Raw genomic sequence first — 20,921 nt, forward strand, 5'->3', positions numbered from 1 at the left:
GCTTATGAGGACAAGAAGTGAGAAGGAAGGCAATTATGCTTGAGGATAGAAAGTGTGAAGGAGTGATAGAGGCGATTGTTTTTGAGGATGTGAAGTGTGAAGAAAGTAATTATGCTCAAGGAGAGGAAGTGTCAAGGAGAGCTAGAACCATGATGGCATGAGAGTTGAGAATTACACCTTTGTTTACTCGCCTACAAGTGTAAATGGAAATTTGAGGCATGAGAATTGAGAGTTACACCTTCTCTTACTTGCCTACAAGTGTGAATGCCAATTTGAGGCAAGTTGTCGATGGAAGGTTAGGTGTGTATGCACGGGGGACCAAGGGGTTTGGGGGGGTTAAGGTCGTGTGTGGACTTGGTTTTTCACATTATGGGCACCCAAGTTTTTGGGGATCTGCTACCTTGGAAGGTTATCTTCTCCAGCTCAAGTTTTGTAAGGAATATAGGGTTAGTAGGTTTTTTTGGTCTGGATCATGACATTTGGTATATGAGCCATAACAATATGCTACTTTCTCTTGTTATGTGGCATAGAGAAGAAAAGAAATGAAAATGCTTCAAGCACATGCGGATGATTGTGTATGGGCCATATCTCTAGCATGCTTATTGGTGTATAGTTTTCAAACATGTAGGGGATTTTTTTGACTCCATTACACACCATTTTCATATAATCGTCAATTTCTTGGAAAAATAACTATGTTACATGCACTTTTTGCACCAAATTCAACCTTTCCCATGCTACACCCCTTTGTTCTACTAAGAATTTTGGAACTGCACCTTACCTCTCCAAACTATGCCAAAATGTGCCAAGTAGTTGTTTTGCTTTGCCAAGACCTTTTGAGGGGTGCCATTGATAGCCCCATCATCGACTTGATCTTTAACAACAACTGTGTAAGTAATGGCCATGGTCTCAAGTATCACAAGTCCTTTACCATACCCCTGTTAGATATCAAGCTCAACTAGTGCAATATGGATGACACGCCAGGATGACACCTCCACACATGCCATTGGCATGGAAAATAGGCCACCCTATTATGAGATCTTGGTGAGGCAAGTTAAGGCAGAATTCTAGGCATTCTGATGTGTCATGTGGTTGTGCTACAAGTACTAAAAATTGAGCAAGTTCACATGTATCATGCAAGGGAAAAGGAAAGGTGGATGAGCCTTTTATAATTCTTGATGTTTAAGTAGGTCATTCCTTTGTGTTGATGAAGATAGTGGCTCGGAGTAGAGAATTGTGATGAGGGGTTTGGGATCTCAAATGTTGTTACACCTAGTGTACAAATAGGCAAAGTAGTGTTGAGAATATCTGATAGTGATCCATGTGTATGTAGTTCTACTAGAGTCAGTCTACTAAAGCCAGATGATGGGTATACACATTACATCCTTATGCATATATGGTCCAAGCTATACAAGAGGTAAGAGCCCGCATGTTTTGAGGAGGCACTTAGACATAATAGTTGGGAAGATGCCATGGATGAAGAGATGGCTATCATTAGATGCTAATGAGACATGGAGTTAGTGCCTTTGCTTAAGGAAAAGAAGGCAAATGGGTGTAAGCGGGTCTATAAAGCAAAGCATAATTTGTATGGTTTTGTTAGTAGGTAGAAGGAAAGATTGGTTGAGGGCATTGACTATGAGGAGACATTTAGCCTTGCAAACCATGAGAGTAGTCCTTGCTAGGGCTAAGCAGCTAAGGAATGGTCTTTACCAGATAGATGGTTTTGTTAGCAGGTAGAAGGCAAGATTGGTTGATGGCATTAACTATGAGGAGATGTTCAGCTTGGCAAACTATGAGTGCAGTCCTTGCTATGGTTGCAACTAAGGGATGGTCTTTATATCAGATGGATGTAAAGAATTCATTTTTACACGGTGACTTACAAGAGGAAGTTTACATGGTGCAGCCACCAAGATATGATTGTGCTGCTTGAAGCCTTACATGACTTAAAGGCAAGCACCTAGAGAATGGTCAGACAAGATAGGGGGTTATCTTGTCACTACTAGGCTTCAAATATCCATGCTGATTTTTCACTTTATGTGAGAAAGAGATTAATAGGGGCTAGAGATTATCTATGTTGATGGCTTGATTGTCATAGGTGGTGATGATGACATTCGTAAGGTAAAGATTCTTCTTAAGGAGAAGTTTAAAATGAAAGATTTGGGTGAGTTGCAATACTTCGTGGTATATATGTGATTGGATCACTTGATAGGATTTGCCTTTTGTAGAGGCAGTATGCTTTAGGCATGATGTCCAAGTATGGGATGACAGGGTGTAAGACAAACTCAGTGCCATTGTTGGAGTAGAACACAAGGTTGTCTACTTATATAGATGATATCTTAGAGGACCCTACTATGTACATGCACATAGTAGGTAGTTTAATTTACATGAATGTCACTAGGCTAGATTCGAGTATTCGGTTGGATTGGTGACTCCTTTATGGGAGACCCCGAGAAAGCCACATTGCTAGGAGGATACTGAGGTATATAAAGTCCACACTATATTATGGACTTACCTATGATGCTGGTACACGCACATGGGTACATAGATGCACATTAGGTTGGCCCTAATGTCTCATACATGAGATCTACTAGTGGTTTTATGTTCTCTTTGGGGAGTGATGATGTTAGGAGGAGCAACAAAAAGAAGCGTCTTTGTCGAGTATAGAGGCTGAGTACATGGACATTGCTATGGTGACATGTGAGGTAGCTTAGTTACAGAAGGATATTTGTAGATATGGGTAAAGCCCATGAATAGGGTAGTTCATTTATTATCTCAAAATGAGCATATATAGTGTAACCTAGTGTATCATGCTAGGATGAAGCATATGAGGTGCATTATCATTTGTGAGGATGCAAGTGATGGGGATGTGGTTTATGTCAACACAGAGGATCAATGTATCATGCTAGGATGAAGCACGTTGAGGTGCATTATCATTTGTGAGGTTGCAAGTGATGTGGATGTGGTTTATGTCAACACAGAGGATTAAGTGGCTAAAATCTTTACGAAGGCATTGGGTATAGAGAAGCTTCATAGGTTTAGAAGCTTACTTGGAGTGCAGGGTATGGAGTTGAGCTTGAGGGGGAGTGTTGAGTAGAACATATATTATGGACGACATGCACTCATTGTATTGAGCCTACAAGAGAATGAGGGCACACAATCCCCCACATTCTTCTCACCCCCCAATCACCTACTGTAACATTCATGACCAATGCAATAAACACAACCACTTCTCGTGTAAGCATGAAACTTATGATGCATCCATAGATAAAGAAAGGAAGACATAACTTCTCCATCAAGGTAGAGAAACTTTGCCATATTGATATAATTTCGAAGCTGTCCACTCTCTTGGTTGTTTTGCATAGATTTCCACTCTATGGGTTGATATGCATAAGTTTATAGTCTTGTTGAGGGAAGGGAAAAAGTATAAGGCATGTGGGTGCCTCATGCTCTTACAATGCAATGGGCATGCTTTTGTCATTGTATCTTTACCTTCCATTCGCGGAGCATGCTACTGCATTATATCCCTACCTTTCACCATCTGTAGATCATGTTATCATGCTGCAAAAGTACATTGTTCAAGTTCTCTGGCTACTACAAGGTGAGGTATGCACATTAAAGAAGTAAGCTTATTGTGTTGAGAAGCACCGTGTGCTTTGTTTGGCCCAAGGAGGTTACACATTACAACATGCAAGGCACATACGAGGTTCTTAGTACAACAACTTGAATGGAAAAGTCGTCAATCAGCTGCTTCCACCATAGAAAAAGGTGTCATTTAAACTATGTCTACTCATGGTGGAAACAAGGGTTTTAAAGGGTCTTATGGTGTACAATGTTGGGGACAAAAAGCATAAGCTATCATGATTCAAGTTTTGTGAATCTTCAAGCTATCTTTCATGACCCCAACAATCAAATAATTAACAACCTTCAATAGCAAGCATAAGAACAGTAGGCACAAGAAGACAATGAAGAGGTTACAAGTTTGGCTCCAAAGACATCCACTTCAGTGCATGCCATTGTGGGACCTTGCATCATCTATGCAGTCTAGTAATATTTTGGACCATGGTGGAAAGCACTTAGGTAGCAATTGCCCATAACATTGAAGTGGATAATGAATGACAATCTAACAAACCCTTAGGCAAGGAAACATGAGCTTAAACTACGAAGAAAAAGATGAGTTCAAAAGAAAGAATGAAAAAAACTACCAGCAGGTGATGATAATTGGTCACTAGAAGACTTCACCACTATAGTGGATGTAAAGTTGATTTTCCTAACAAAAGCAAAGGAAATGGCACATGTCTAAAACAATGATATAAAATGGAAGAAGGTGTGTAAATGGCACAGGTCTAAAACAATGATATAAAATGGACGGAGGTGTGCAAATGGTGTAGTGAGAAAGGATTAATTAGGATGACATTTGTAATGTAGTGTAGTGTCATAACAAATGGAAAAACTCATTTCCAAAGTACAAGAGAATCCAAGATTTGGACAAGGTTGTACCATGTGGCAAAAGATGCTACATATAATGATGCATGAGAGTGATAACTTGGTAGATGGGCTTCCCTCCAAATACTTCGATGAAGACATGTATGCCATTTTAGACTTCAAGTACCACAATGACATTCTCGTCAACCCTAGACCCATGTTGATGGATAGTTCACAAAAGCACACATTGAGAGTTTGCTATGCCTTCTCCCCTTAATGTTTGGAATGATCTCTTTATATTCATGCAATGGATCCTCATGCAATAGATATAGTTGTAATACATCCTGCTGTGAAATAACAAGGGGCTATGCCGCCTAAGCTGCGTGCTTGTGTCATCTCCTAGTGTGACAATGTCCGGTAATGTGGCCTGATCAAAATGGTGAAGCTCTTGACAACATCATTAGCGAGATGATATCACATTTGAGAAGAGAATATTCCAACAATATGTTTGTACCATGTGCTCAAGGACGCCACCAATGCCACCCAAAAGGCATTTTCCATGGGCGTGTCCAATCACGCCCGTAGTTGTGAATTGCATATTTCTATGTGAATCTTGAGAAAGCTTTTCCTTAACGCAAGTGTGACAACTGGTTAGAATTGACCGGCGGGGACTTCGGGTAGTGGGTGGACCCATAAATTAAATCTACATAAAAAGCCATAAATTTAATCTACATCTTTGATTTGCAAAAGCCATCTTTGATGCTGCAATAAGGGTGGTGTTACACCCGGCGGGTGGACCAAGCACCCCCGTCTCACGTAGCATTAGCAAGGGGATTGAAGCTCTCTTAATCAGATAAATGAGTAGTCTCACGCAAGTTTTTAAAAATAACCCTAAAAAATAGGGGAACTTTAGATGCGCTCCAAGTAACGTTGAAAATTACTCAAATACGATCATTTCGGGTACTTATGCCATTAATAGTCAAATTATTTCGGAAAAAGTTGTAAAATTGAAGATTTCAACGTTAACCGATACCGATGAGTGGGTTATGCAGCCATTTTTGTGGGAGCTACTGAAGGGTAGGACAATAATTTTAACCATCTCATGTTAATGACCCTATTTAAGAGGGTTGAACGTGAGACGGGGCTCTAAGGACGCTCTCACTCAACCAGTAACCTCTCATTGATTCAACATTGAGCCATAAGGTACCGTAAGCCATAATGCACGAATGGAATGGGGTTATTTTCCATCCAGTTAGTGACTGCTATGGTTTTGCCAAAAGAGCCCAAGCACCCTGGAGTATCAACCTCAAAATTGAGTGGATGATTGTGAGCACTGACCTTGACACACTTACAGAAAGCATGCACATCAACTCAAACTTCTTCAATGGATATGGCTCATTTCAGTATATCACATATGAACCCTGTAAAGGCCAGTACCAAGTATCCCAATCAATATCAACGCCTTCACCACAAGGCTACATGCCTGTGAGCATGCCTCATGATTTTTAAACCAAAATATTCACTTCAGCACAAATACAAGATCAGATGCATTTACAATGGTTTCCTTCTGTGGGTTTGTATATACATAAGGTGTCAGAGAACCCAAAGTTCCACTCGCACGGTAAAGACCCAATGCTAGCATCTTGCCATGGGTAAGGAGCTCTAAAAACAGCTTGGAATATGGACAGTTCACATAATTTTCTGGAACTGGAATCTGCTCTATAATCCTTATGTGATCCTTGCTTAGTCCTTCATACAACTTTACAGGCCCCCCATCAACAAGCTGCTCAATTATGGATATGGTGTTCTTATTGTAGAACATGAATCGCCTGCATGTATCAAGATTAAGAATCTGCAATGTGGGCAGAGGAAAATCAGGGTTTCTATAAAGTGAACATGTTACAAAACACTTACAGCAAGAAGCCAAGCATACTTCCGGAAACAGCCTTGCCTTCCATGTATGGAGGAGTGTAGTGGACAAGCCCATTTGGATTGCGTTTGTAGTCTTTTGCTGAAAATAATTCCTTGGGAATTGGGTGCTGGGGCTGTACATAGTGAAGAGCAGTTATATGCTGCATCTCCACTATCAAGTTATCAGCCCTTTTGCCAAGGATTTGCTCGATATTGGCTACAATCACTATGTTGTCTACATCACTAGTGTATGCAGAAGAAAATCTTCTTCTGCCCCCACCACCTTCTACACCGGCTTCATTAATGTCCACCAGAAGACCTTGATCACCAAGAACAACTACTCTCTCTGCATAGACAACACACACTACAGTCAATAACCATTACAGAAGGACTTGGTAGTAATTAAAAACTGCATTGGACGGGGGAGAAACATCCTACAAAAGGCTGAATGCCATAGGACGTGTGCGTGTCTTTGATGCACAATGGACAAGGGGGGACCTTCCTCTTCATCTTAGAAAAGGATGGAATCACATTCAAAAAGAGAAACAATGTATAATGTAGTAGAACCTCACCTGCTTGAAGAATTCCTCCACGAAGGAGATCTACTTCATATAATGGTGATCCTTGCAGAAAGAAGACATCCTCAAATATCCCAACAGATCCCCACTGAAAGGCTGTTGGTTTCTGAGGGTGGAGAATGACAATAGGAGGCTTCGGAAAAGCAGGCATACGAAGGCCTGCAAGAAGGTAGTACATATTTGTTGGCCAGCTACCTTGGCAGCAGACAAGAAGGTGAGGCTTTTGGAGGTCGACAATTGATATGGTGCGCTCCTGCAGGTTCTGTATTATGAGATCAGTTTTTCTTCCTAGAACAGCTGGATGCGGTCTACCATATTGCAGGCTAGGTGGCCATGCAAGCAGTTCCTCGGCTGCTAATTGGACAGACAGACCTTTTCTGAATTGTGGAGGCTGGATATCATCTCTGCTGAAGTGTTCGAGATCTGTATTGTCATCGTAGTTGTTCCAGAAACCAAGTTCAGCAGGCATGCCTCTTCCACTTTGCTCAAGCAAACCTCTGTGAATGACACTGAGCAGATGCTTCTTCAGCTTTCCATGCCCATGAGGACTGCTAGGCTCAGCTCTCGCTGTAAAATCAACATCAGGCTTAGTAGCTTCTAAACTGATCTCTTTTGAGATTGAGGCCCTTGATTTTTGATAGGTCCACTTTGAGCAGACTTGTTGTAAAAGCTCCAACTTCTCTTCTGTATCCTCAAACTTCTCATAACATTTTGAAAAGCTCCACATTTTGGTGTTTGTCTCAGAAGCTTTGTTAGCAAGCTTTGAGATGGAATATACAGTTTGAAGGTCACGAGCAAGGATGAGCCCTAGATCATCTTTATCTACAAAATGGCCTCTAGGGAAAAGCACAACGGTTCGGTTGATTTCTTTGGTACACTTGTTCTCTATAGGTATATCGAGGCCGAAGAGCACAGCATTGTATGCACAGTATACAAAGTCTACTACCTGCAGCAAGACAATGTGCAAGCTGCTTGAACTCTCCACATAAACTCTCAGAAATTGGGATCATTTGGCACATACATAGCTAATTGGCTGGTTTAAGTTTTCTTAATAGGATCCATTCATTAGTTAACCCAAAAAGAGAAGCAACATTACACTTTTTGGATAACGTATTGAACAACCTCTTCAAACAGTAAGCCACAAAAGATACTCGGGAGGATGACAGGGTAAACGTCATAAGAAAAGCTGCAAAAATACTCTGACAAGAAATGGTTTGATGACATCTGTCTCGTCTGAATTTCAGATGTAAATAAGTTTGTGATAAAAGTGTAAAGTCCTCTAATGTAGCAGCTGCAAGTCAATTGTGCAAGAGAAACTCTCAGGAAGAAGGAAAATATCTCATGGTAAAGATTAGCTTAGCCAGTCTCATGGGAAGATAAACAGCCATACGATTATAAAAGAAATATTGTGCAAAAAAAGAGATAGTAAAGAGAGAGTAAGTTTGCCTCCGAGATAGGATCTTGTAATGGATTTTTGATGGGCAAACCACTTCAATGCAGCCTTTGTGATAATTTCCCCATACAGCACTGCCTTGAGTTGCTGGCTCCAGCACCTCTACAATGATCCGCACATTTCCCAAACAAAACCTTTGCACTGCTAAGGCCCTGACAATCTGCGCAGCATCCTCTATCTTTGTGCTCTGTTTATACCAGGGAGAAATCCATTTTGAATGGGTATTACAAAAACAAGATACACAAGAACCCTCAACTCCCATTCAAGTCCTTGAGCAAAGAAGTGGAGGTGGTATCCTAAGCATACTTGGGGATTTTAAAAAAAAACCAAGCCAGAGACCACAACCTGCAGAGGCACATATTAAATGCTATGAGGATTGCCATTCATCACATCAAACTCTGCTCACATTATCTGAGATGCAAGGCAAGTCTATGAGAGCAAGGTCAAGTCCCTGTGCAGCTGCAACCGACTCGAAGGGAGACCATTTGTCAAATATCCTTGATCCACTCCTAGATCTTTGGGTCCTAAGAGTAGGCCAGTTCTAGGTTATCCTTGATCCACACCTACATATTCGAGTAAAGAATTGTGTGGGATTGCTGTCAGCCACACTGCCACAGGCTATCTGGGGTTAGGACTACCGCCATGTGGTCTGAGAGGTGGTATCAACAAGAATATCAAGCCATCCTCCAAAATCGACAGCCTATTCATCCACATAGAACCCAAGCAAGTTGAGACTAAGTCTTTTGGGTGCAATGGAACTCTTGTAAGTTCCAATCATTTCTGCACATGGACATGGTCTACTACTGCAGCCCCCTAAGGGGCATATTTTGAGGGTGAGTATGTGCAGATATGGCAGCATTTTGGGCACCTGGGCAAAGGTGTGCCAAGTGCTCATGGCCAGGGATAGTGAGAGCAGCATATGGCGCATTGTATGGAGTCATGGATCAGTCCACTAGCTGAGACCAGCCAATCCTACAGCTGACCAGCATATTAGATGCCTATATGAGGGTCATAGTCAGTATCTTGTGAGCAGAGACTGCAGTGTGAATTCCCCAGGCAGCAGACAAGGCTTCCATGGTCATCCATGCATCTTCCATAAGCGTTAATGCTTGCTCGAGTTGAGGACAACAATTCAGCACATAGGTTATGCATTGTAGGAGGTCCCTTTCTTTTTTTGGGAAAGAGATCCTTCTATTAGTTACCAAACAAAACAGCCATGCTGGCTAAGTACAAACTCAGCTCCACAGAGGGGAGCGATTATCAAAAAAACTGAGAAGGGGTGCTCTTCTCCCCTGGCTGGCCACTCTAGGGGGAGGAGCTTACCTCATACAATGAAAAGGGGGGGGGGGGTGTTGGGACAGACCACACAGGTGGTCTATAATGCCAAGTGGGCTCACCACCACCGTCACTAAGAAAAGGGCCGTGATGCCAAATCCGCAAGAAGGCCTCGCAGCGCTTCCGCATGCGATTGGAGCCTAAAGCTTTCCCCAATGTCCATGGAGGGTATGAATAATATCGCTCTTGATGGACTCCGTTGGTGGGGTGAGGGTGCCCTCGATGGCCTCACTACAACGAGCTCTCCAAATATGCCACGCAGCAGTACCGCTGCAAATCTCCCATCTCTGGCAAGAACCGAGAGTCCAATGATCAGAAGGGGGAGCTAGAACTGGAACTGCAGAGTTACGAAGATGAGAGACCTAGAAGGCAAGGTCCCCACCATCCTCCTCATATGCCATGGCGGCCTCGGCCTCAGTGGCCCAAGAAACTGTGCCCTAAGTAACTGTGCCGCGGGGGGGGGGGGGGGGGTGGTTGGGGTCCATAGTGAAAATGCGGAGAATCCTTTGTCAAATGTGCTGAGCCTTTGGGCAATCCCAAAGGCAATGTCAATGGGACTCTTGAAGATTCCCACACCTCAAACAAACTGCTACTGTACCTTCGATGGCCAGCAAAGTGCCAACCGCCAGGTCTGCTTTGCCAAATGCCACAGAAAGAGAGTAGTCTTTCACAGCCCAGTAAGAGGTGATGTAACACAGTGGCGAGAAGAACCTAGTTCGCCACCACAACCTAGTTAGTTAAGGTAAACCTGTCGTCTGAACTCCGGTATAATAACTTCTTCCGAATGCTCAGAAGAAGATTAGCTAGCTGCTGCTCCAGGGAAATATCAATACCAACTTGGCATCCAAGATAGTGAACTGGAGTGCAGCTCGGGATCCACTAAAAAGCCTCAATTGGCCTCCAAGTTGGGACGGGCGATGAGCCAACCCAGAATCCGCACGACTTCTGCAAGTTGATCTATGCACTGAATGCACAGCAGAAGATCTGTATCACATCGGTGAATCTCTTCCCCTCATCTCCGGATAAGTATGGTACTGTGTCATCAGCAAACTTTGAGCTAAGCAGCTCCTCCTGCGAGCGGATGGGAGTCTGTAGCCCCTGTGGCTGTCTCCTGTGTGGAGAGAAACCTGTGTGGAGAGAAACCTGCTCATGGCCTCGACAACAAACAAGAAGAGAAAAGGTGCTAGTGTGCAGCCCTGCCGCACCGAGCAAGAAAGCGGAAATTTGTCACCTCTAGCTCCCTGATGAGAACATGGCAATGCGAAGCTGAATAGAGCCCAAACAAACCTCGAAACCACTCCTCTCGAAATCCCATTCGGCACATTGACGTTCTAGAAAGCCCCAGCCCACCCTGTCATAGGCTTTCTCAAAATCAAGAAGAACTATCAAATCCCGCTGCCTCAGCCTGGCCGAAGTGGTCACCTCCCAAAAAGAAAAGATGTTGTCCAGTATGCTCCAATCCTGAACAAAATCTATCTGTGTAATCTCATTTTTGAAGCTGCCTTCCATGAGATCCCAATAAGAAATAAGAAAATAGGAAGCCCATCCTCTCAAGGGAATTCGCCCTGGGGAGTGCCTGCAGAGCATCTGCAAGCTCCTTTGAAGTAAAGGGTGTCAGTAGGAAAGTCCATAGAGCGGGGGGGACCACCTCTCTCGTATGCCACCAAACCCGCTCACATGCATCCATCACTTGAGAGGATAGGGGGGCACCTGTGAGAAGGAAACGGAAGAAATCCGTGGCAATGGCTCGTGCATGAAAGAGGGGGGGGGGGGGGGGGGATCATCAACTATATATCCATCTTGGTCTTGCAATCTATGAATACCATCCCTCTGCCTGTGTGGGCTTATAATCTCAAAAAGTCTCCAGTGACTCTGTCTCCTGTGTGGGTCCAAAAGGAAGCTCTAGCATGGTATTTGTACTCAAGCTAAGCTCTGCACAGGCTTGGGCCTCAATCCACCAGCTATCCGGGGTACTCTCCTGATGCTGCTCTATAGGGAGACAAGGCTCCGACGGATGCTCTCTCCAAGGCCTGCGTCCAAAGTCCCTACGGCTGAACCGGTGTGGATATCAAAACCCCTACAAATCTCCTCAATCCTGCTGCAAATCTCGGAATCCTGAATGAGGTAGTCTAGGATCCGGGTGCTCAAATGTCTGTCGTGCCTCCATGGGTGCTCTAGAGTGAGAATGACAAGCGCATGATCGGAGAAAGTATTGCATACCAGAATACCAACCATGCCACCTTGTCCACAAGCCCACTCATCCACATAAAATCAGTCTAATCTGGAAAGGTTGGGACCTGTACCGCTCCTGCCAGATTTCGAGAAGCACGACTCCTACGGCTGTGTCCGAACTTTCATAAATGCCAAAGGTCTTGTCCCCTCAAAGCCAGAATCAGCTCCTCCCACGCCGAGTACTCCATGCCTGAAATTGTGGCTGTGCCACCTCTGAGTTATCCTCCGTCACCTCCTAACATGTTGAAATCACCATCCATGCACCAGAAATCTGCTTGCAAGAGGGACTAATGGACCGTGCTTCGAAACGTGGCTTTTCCTGCTGCAATGTTCAGTGCATAGAGGTTCAGGAAGCCCACTCTGTCCTCTCCAATCGTAATGATCACCCCTCAGCTCTCCTAGTGACAATGGTGCTCGAATCGATCTCTAGCGGGTAAGAACTGCTCGCTGATGGAAATGCATACCCCACCCAAAGAATGGGACTAAAAGGTGTGACTCCTGCCCTGAAGAATCTTCCCGCAACAATGGTGTGAACGACCCTTGGATAGATGATGCTCCCAGATGAAAAGAATGTCAATGGGTCAACCAACTATGGCTCTGTGAAGCTCCGTATGAGAATCCCTTGCACCTTTATAAACACCACGGTCCTCCCAAACCCTGAATGTTCCATGAGGCAATCTACATATCTAAGAGAAGTGGGAGGTGGAACTGTCGGAAGTGCCCTCCACTTGAAGAGTTTTCTGCATGGGTTTGGATGGAGAATAATCTATCTTGGGATAGGTGGACACAAATCCTGCCCTCCATGTGGAGCCACTCTATCCGGGCCCTAGAATATGCATACTTTGGGATCCATCTGTCAAAATGAAGGTATCTGTAGGAGGGAGGGAGAGGTACTGCCACCGAAACATGCAGAAATACAAAGAGAAGCACCTCCAAACTGGAGGAGGACACCAGCTCCCCTCCTGGGTCCTTGTGGCCAGAGTCACCTATCTCCATCTGTGCCAATTGCCAAAAATGAGTGAGCACGTCGGTGATATGCATATCTTGCACATGATGTAAGGGCTCTATTGCCTGCCCATGAATGGCGACAAATATAGACTCCATGCTCCATTCCATCCTTGACACCGCACTCAGAGGGAAGGAGAAGATCATCACGCCACTCTTAGGGGTGGAAAGCTTGGAGTGATGCAACGCCACGCACATACGGATGGGGGCCTCTGGCTGCCCCAAAACACGGTCACACTTTTTGGTCTCCCTCTTTTGGCCCCTCCGGGACGTAGGGAGGAGTTTGTTATTTCTGTTAGTGAGCAGCTCTTGCCACAGCAGTGGTTGGTTTAAGTGCCATGGTCACTCGGCGAGCACAATTGATTACCATTAGGATTGGAGAGGACTGTGTGGGCTTCCTCAATGTTTATGCCACGTTTTGGAGTACTTGTCAGGCCCTTCCTCAAGTTGACTTTTGGTGCATGGGTGGAGACTTTACCATGATCGAGTCAGCAGAGGACAAATTCAGAGGAGGCATGACTACAGTATCAAGTGCATAGAATTCTACTTGGGAGGAATTGATCTTGGCACTCGGGGGACAGGACCCTTGGCATCTACCAGAGTTTGGGTGCAGCCTCGGAAGCCTGTGCTTCTCATGGTCCGATAGGCCCCTCTATGTGGATTGGTGGGCTTGTGGTCATGGGAGCATGATTGGCATCTTGGCTTGCACCACTTTCTCTGATCATGCTCCGGTTATTCTGTCCTTGGAGGACCCCTAAAGGCAGGACACACATTTGAGAACTAGGATTCCGGACAGCCTCGTACAAGGCCCTGAGATCTACAACAGCAAGCAGCAGGATAAAGCAGATATGGGCAAGACTGGATTTTATCTTAGGTTCTGCCGTGTGCACCTTGGATGCCGGCCTCGGCGAGATCAACAACTTTATGCAAGAGGCAGCACAAAGCAGATTGGAGGGATTACGTGAGCAGGAGTGGAGCCTTCGGAGGGGTCTTGCTTCTCTCCAGCGTCTTCAGAAGAGTTTCCCCCATAGCCCATGGATTGAGAGTCAGCTTGCTGCCGCCGGTACAAAGATAAGATCCATCGTGGAGAGGAGGGTGGAGTACAGATACCATGAGCCTCCTTTTGGACCCAAGCTGGAGAGAGAGTCATGGGGAACTTCTTTGAGATTGCAAGCCCTCGTAGGAGGAGAGATGGTATTCGCAGGTTGCGTGGCCAAGATGGAGCTATTGTTTCTGACCCTCCACATGTGAGAGCCATAGCCACAGATTTTTTCAGATCCCTCCTCACGGGTGCCCCATTATCCCCACGAGTGGTGTATGCGCGCGAAAGGGTCTGGCGGCACACAAGAGCGATGGTTCCCCCCACTCTACGGACCTTCTTATTGACTCCCTTCACAGTAGAGGAGCTAGCGGAGACATTTATGGCTCTCCTTAGGGGCAAATGCCCAGGGATGGATAGGCTTCCAGTTCGCCACTAGGATCTCATGGAAGGCGGCCTTCGAGCAGTCTTCAATGAGATTATGACGACAAGAGCCATGCCAGAGAGGATTTCAAAGGGTTTGATTCAGTTGCTTCCTAAGGAGGGTGGTGATAGATTGGAGACCTAGCAGTGGAGACCCATCACCCTCCTTGGGACCACCTACAAGATTTTGGCCAAGGCCATCTGCCCGCAGACTTCAACCTTTCCTACTTGACTTGATCCATGACACTCAGACAAGTTTTGTTTAGGATCGGAGCATTTTGGAGAACATCTTCACTTTTTGGGAGGCGACAGCTTCGGCCATGCTCTGCCTAGAATTTGAGAAAGCCTATGATAGAGTTGACTGGAGCTTTTTGGAGGGCATGATGAAGTGGATGGGATCCTAGCGGAGTGGATCCGTGGTGTTTCGGGCCGATACTCAGCCTCTCACAGTCAGGTTCTCATTATGGTCCAGTAGGACTGTGCTAAGACGTTACCTCTTCCTATTCGTCACCGAGGCCATGAGTAGTTTTCTCTCAGCTCATGAGACAGGGCTCCAGGGGTTACGTTGATAGGATTTTTTGTACCCAAGAAATATGCCCAATGGATGTGTTCACCCCAGCCCTAAAAATTGAAAATAAATCGTCGTGTGTGTGTAGGGCATTAGAGAATAAGGACTACTGCACGGGTCCTTGCAACTAGTGAACTGACGCTATCAGCTGTTGTGAAGTGAAGATGGAACTACTGCATGGATAGCTAGAGTCGAGGGTAGTTGACGAAATGGAGAAGATGCATGGAATTGGGTGGTGATGAAAGAGTGAGAGAAGCGCATGGTGACGAGAAGGACAGGAAGAAAATTGAGAAGAGAGTGGGAGAGCCAAGTTTTTTTTGTGGTGAAGCAGCTCTGAGATAGCTTGCTATTGAGTTTTATTCTGTTTTGAGAAGAAGGCGACGCAGGTTTGACGAGGAGATTGGGTTTGCCCAGAGCAGAGGTTGCATAGGGTAGAGGGTCTTGTAGGAGGTGGGTTCCCTAGGACCTCTAAAGCTGCAACTCTGTTGGAACTTGGACCAGCTCAATGCTGCAATATCTATTGTTGGAAGTCTGCAGGGTATAGCTGCAGCTCTTGTTGTTGTTGTTGGTCTTGGGGAGTTGAAATACAGGATTTGTGTTGGGAATAATTGTGTGGAAGTCCCTTGGTTCCATGATGTTCTCTCTTATCTGTTAAACCCCAAAATTTCAAGGTTGTTGAGATTGGCACAGTTTTTTCATATACACAAGAGGCTTGATTGTGTGGGATTGATGAATTCTTATGTTTTGGTTTTAGCTGTGTTGTTTTGATAGAGTTTGTTGAAAAGAAACAACTGTGAGTGAAGAGCTGACGTGTGTTGAATTAGAACTCTGTCAGTTACCTTGTCTTTGAGTCAGCAGGTTTTGACAGAGGCAGCTTGGTCAGCTGTGTGTTAGGATAGGCCAGCTAGTGTGGGCTGACAATCACAACCAATCTCAAGTTAGTTAGATCGGTTGGGCATTGCTAGTGGTCTTGGTGTCAGCTGAGAGCTGTGGGAGGTTAGAAGGGAGTCAACTAAGATTGGTTGAAGCCCAGTAGGAGTCAGTTTTGGGAGTTCAGGAGCGATTTTTGTCTCTTTGTGTTGAAAGGGAAAGTTTAGAGTCAGGTCTGACAATCAGTTGTCAACAATCAGGTAGCATTGAAGGGAAAGGTATTCCTGAGGCAGAAGGGTGTCAGCTACTATCAGTTGTGAGTGTAGGGAGGTGAGTCTTGGTGGGGTTTGAGCGTTTTGAGGGCTTAAGAGGGTTAGTGGACACAGAGGAGAGGAATTCTCATCCAGTTGGATCAGTTGGGTCAGTTTGGGCAGAACAGTCAAAATAGAGTCTGTTGGAGTCAGTAGTAGAGAGTATTTGGTGTGGTATCTCTTTGAGATGGGAGCACCCTGAGAGTCAGGGGAGGTCAGAGGACACATAAGTGAAGAATTCTGCTTCAGTTTGAGACAGTTGAGTCAGCCGGGTCTGGTTCAGTCTGACAAATGTTAGAGAAGGTCAACAGAGGGTCAACAAAGTGTCCAACAAGCTTCTGGGGTTGTGGGTTTTAGGTTAGCTGATACTGGAGGAACTCTGAGGAAGCCTAAAGGACTCATTTCTGACTGGAGTCATCAGCCAGTGCCTGATTCGGAATACAGTCAACATCTGATCTGTCTATGTCAGCTGAGAGTGTTTCTAGTCAGTTGGCAATCAACTGAGGTTGGTTGAGGGGTTATAAGGGAAGATCAGGGCCGTTGGAGGTCACAATTGACCTGGCAGGACGTCTGGAAGAGTTAGCTGTACTGTTTGAAGAGTATCCGCCTGCATCAGCTAGAGCTCAGGGGATATCAACAGAGTATATTGGTACCTTCATCTGGTGTTTGTGCTGGGTTGTGGTGCTAGGTGGTTGTTCCCTCCTCACGGTGGTGTGTTTTAGATGGGCTATAGAGGTAGGTCTCCCCGACACGTCATTGTTTTGGTGCCCCCACTGAGGAGGGCTTTGAAGCACCCTTCAATTTGTGTGCTGGTCTGAGAGTTTTCAGTAGAGTAGATGGCAGCCATCATGACATATCCGGTGTTCCATGGACATGCTGGAGAGGATCCAGAGGATTTTTTGGCGGGGGTTTTTACCTTTGGGAAGGATAGAGATAAGGATAAGGTAACATTGTTGTCTATGTTACTGAAGGGAGATGTCAAAACGTGTTTGCTAATGAAGACATTAAAGTGGCTTCTGTGCAGCATTTATAAACAAAGTGAATCCACAGATGTCCCGTGGCAGGAAATTCAGAAGTTAAAGCATAATCTGTCTGATGTGTTTGATAGATTTATGGACCATTTTGAAGACGTGGGGAAGATGGGACGGTTCCTTGGAAATAGAGAACCCGCCTGTTCTTCTGAAGAAAGACCTCTTTATCCAGTCCCTTCATGCAGATCTGAGGGAGAAAGTGGAACTGAAGAGACCTAGAACCTTTGAAGAGGCCTTGAGAATTGCTAGAGAGGAGTGGAAGCTACAAAAGATGGCTTAGAAGCAAAGGGAAGTTCCAATTGAGGGCAGACCAGTTATGACTGGGGAGAGAAGAGAAGAAGGGAGGATTGCTCCAGTAGTCCCGGTGGTTTCTAATTAGCTGGTGCAGGGTATTAATCATCTGACTTAGAAGATGGAAAATTTGAATCTGAATCTGTTGCAAGGAGGCAGAAATGCCCCTAGGATAGGAGATAGAGATGTTATGAGGGCACGGGAAGAGGAGGCCCAAACATGAATGTTCAATGTTTTAATTGTATGGAGAGGGGTCACATATCTCCTCAGTGCCCTTATCCGAGGAGAATGGGAGGTGATGTTTATCCCTTGGCACATAGAAGGGAGGAAAGGCAGGATGTCAGGAGGACAGAGGACATGCCTAATCAGCCGGTGCAATAGGTTTAGCAGCAACCAGTAAATGGACCAAGACAAGGAGAAGTAATTGATTGGAGTGGATGAAGAAGTAGACATTTTAGCCAATAAAAGGACTAGAGGAGTAGAAGTAGAGGATGAGGCAAGTCCATCTAGGAGGAAGAATGGAAGATCAGCCCAAGGAAGGTAGGAAGAAGACCAGGTTCAAAGACACATTGGCAAGTAGGATTTTCATATGGGTGTCCATGAGGAAGAGTATGATTTGATGCAAGACCTTCAGCAGAAGGATCCTAGTCTGACATGGCTCCAGCTTTTGCAGTTGTGCCCCAAACTCAGAAGGACATGGAGCAAGTTGGTTAGCACGAGATGCCCAAGGAAAAAGAAGAAGGGTGGTCAGATTAATAAAGTGCAGGTGAAGGGAGATAGATTATTTGCCAGTTATGGATACTTGGGTGAACAAACACAGAGTTTCCAAAGTATATATTGATGGTGGTGCACAAGTCTGTGTACTGACCCAACACACAATGGAAGCATTAAGACTGAAGGTTGGAGACCCATCACAATTTAGAGTCAGAATGGCAAATAGTGCAAAAGTCAGGTGTTTGGGAATTGTAAAGAAGCTGCAAGTAAATGTTTTGGGACTGGAAGTAGAATTAGATGTGTATGTGATGCCAGTAAAGTCTGAGGCATACCCATTGATTCTTGGGAGGCCATGGCTGATTGCCATGAGGGCAAGGCAGGATTGGTGGAGGACACCCAATTTTGGGGCTGGACCAGCTTGTGAGAAGACAAGTAAAATATGATATGGCTAAAGGAAGGGAGTTGATTCCAGAGAGTAGTACATCAGAAGAAGAAGACGAGGAGACCAGCTCTTTAGAGGATTCAGAAACAGAGATCAGCTCAGGGGATGATGGTGAAGAGGTCCAACTGCTGGATCCTGATTCTGACCTTATGTGTATGTCTATACAACTGTGTACAAAGGAAGGAAAGAAGCTGAAGTCTGAAGGTGAAGTACAGTCAGGTGGGGAAAGAAGTGTTATAAAAGATGCTAGCTAAGAATCTAACCGAGGCTGAGAGAAAGGAGTATATAGGTATGTTGCAGAAATTTCCAGACCTGTTCATCTCATCTTACACACAGGTTAGGGGAGTGTTTGTAGTGCAGCATTAGATCCAGCTAAAACCAAAGGCTAAGCCAATTGTACAAAGGTTGAGAAGATTGGGAGTTATACAATAACAAGTGTTGAGAGAGGAAGTGGATAATTTGTTGAAAGCAGGATTTATATACCCAGTTAATAATTCTGAATGGGCTTCTCTAGTAGTAATTACTCCAAAGAAGAATGGGAAATGGAGAGTCTGTGTTGATTTTAAGCCTCTGAATGTAGTAACCAAAAGAGATCATTACCCACTGCCTTTTCGAAATGAGATTGCTTTGAAGATGCTAGATGATTTGGGTGGTCAAGTGAACCCTGATAAATGTCATTTGGCTCAAGCTAGGGTTACTCTGCTTGGTCATGTGGTTTCAGAGAATGTAATTGACGCAGATCATGAAAAGGTGAAAGCTTTGCTTTTATTGGAGGCTCCTCAGAATGTAAAGCAATTGCTGACTTTTACCCACAAGGTAAGATATCTTGCCAGGTTCATCTTTCTTTTGCCTCTGGCTTTATATCCATTACAATAGGCATCCCAAAGGGATCCTTTCAGTTGGCAAGATAAGGAGGAAGAGGCCTTTATGTAAGTAAAGAAGATTATGAGTGCTTTGCCAATAGTCATGCCTCCTAACTCGAGCAAAGAATTTTTTGTAAACCCTAGTGTGGGTGAGGATGTTGTGGGAGCAGTACTGTTGCAACAAGGAAGGACCATTCATATAATTGGCTTGTCTATTTTGTTGGCATAACAAAGACACAAGGGGAGAGGACATATTCTGAGGCAGAGCAGGTGATGGTGGCTGTAGTGTTAACATGCTTTGAGGACGTTCAGGTCCTACCTACTGTCAAAGCCTTTTACTATTCTTACCCATTATTCTCTGCTTCCTCATCTGATCTAGTCTGACATTCCTTCTAAGAGATTGTCCAAGTGGTTGATTGAACTACAAGAGTTTCAATTTACTTGCATGGTGGAAGACAACACTAGAGCTACACTAGCTGATATTCTGACATATAGACAGAATCTAGTGGTGTTGAAAGAAGAGACAGTGGCGAAGAAGAAAATGCCCAGATGGAAGGACCCTGAAATAGTGCAGTCAGATTTTACCCTGTTTTTTGATGGGGCTTTCAAGAGAAGCTCAGGAGTGGCTAGTGGAGGAATAGTTTTGTTGGATCCAGAGGGTAAAGAGGTTTTTCAAGAAGGGATTAAATTGCAAGTGTACACCAGTAATGAGGTTGAGTATGCTACCTTGGAGTATGGGCTTCAACAGCGTATCAAGAAGGGCATTAGAAGACTTATTATCAAAGGAGATAGCTTGTTGGTCATTAGACAACTTCAAGCTTTTTGGAAAGCCAAAAACCCTAAATTGAAGGAATGGAATTTTCAAATAAGGAGAATGTTGCATAGATTTCAAGAAGTACAGATACAGCATTAAAAGAGAGCAAAATCAAGCTACAGATACATTAGCAAAAGAGGGTTGGGCAAGGATCTTGAAGTGCATGTCATCACTGTAGCCCATCCTAGCTATGTTGGAAGAGACAATTTACAAGAAGTTGAAGATTTTTTACACAAGTTTTGTACCTGCAGATTTGTCCAAAAGGAAAAAATATGGTTTTATAAGGAAAGCTTTGTAGTACACTATTTTGAATGACCAACTGTATATGAGAGGCAAGGATCTGATTTTGAGAAGAGTTCCAAACAAGGAGATCTTTGCCATTATGGCCTCTTGCCATGAAGGGGTATGTGGAGGGCATTTTTCCCTTAAGCTGACACTGAGGAAGATTTTAACAGTTGGGTTCGTATGGCCTAGTCTGAGAAGAGATGTACATCACTGGTGCAGGAACTGTGAGCCCTGTCAGAAACAAGGTAGGAAGGTTTTACATTATGAATTGAGGAAGAGTATTGTATCATATGGGGCTTTTGAGAAGTGGGGATTGGATGCAATTGGTCCTCTACCC

The 20,921-nt window shown here is 44.5% G+C and overlaps 1 protein-coding gene across 4 annotated transcripts in view; it reads right to left on the reverse strand.

The window, feature by feature from the left end:
• Positions 1–5,787: 5,787 nt before the first annotated feature.
• LOC147638710 (uncharacterized) overlaps positions 5,788–20,921 on the reverse strand; it is a 157,914-nt gene continuing 142,780 nt past the window's right edge. For 3 of the 4 annotated variants that reach the window (XM_086798686.1, XM_086798689.1, XM_086798688.1), the window contains 5 exons: positions 8,355–8,548; positions 8,031–8,199; positions 6,903–7,854; positions 6,334–6,676; positions 5,788–6,248 (listed from right to left, as the gene is read on the reverse strand). In XM_086798686.1, the coding sequence (XP_086654812.1) occupies positions 5,939–6,248; positions 6,334–6,676; positions 6,903–7,854; positions 8,031–8,199; positions 8,355–8,548 (1,968 nt within the window). In that variant the 3' untranslated portion in view covers positions 5,788–5,938. The remainder of the gene's footprint in view (positions 6,249–6,333; positions 6,677–6,902; positions 7,855–8,030; positions 8,200–8,354; positions 8,549–20,921) is intronic. The other variant, XM_086798690.1, reaches the window with a different exon arrangement.

The sequence above is a fragment of the Cibotium barometz genome, chromosome 5 (assembly GCF_041138505.1).
Source record: "Cibotium barometz isolate CiBa-2024 chromosome 5, ASM4113850v1, whole genome shotgun sequence".
NCBI lineage: Eukaryota > Viridiplantae > Streptophyta > Polypodiopsida > Cyatheales > Cibotiaceae > Cibotium > Cibotium barometz.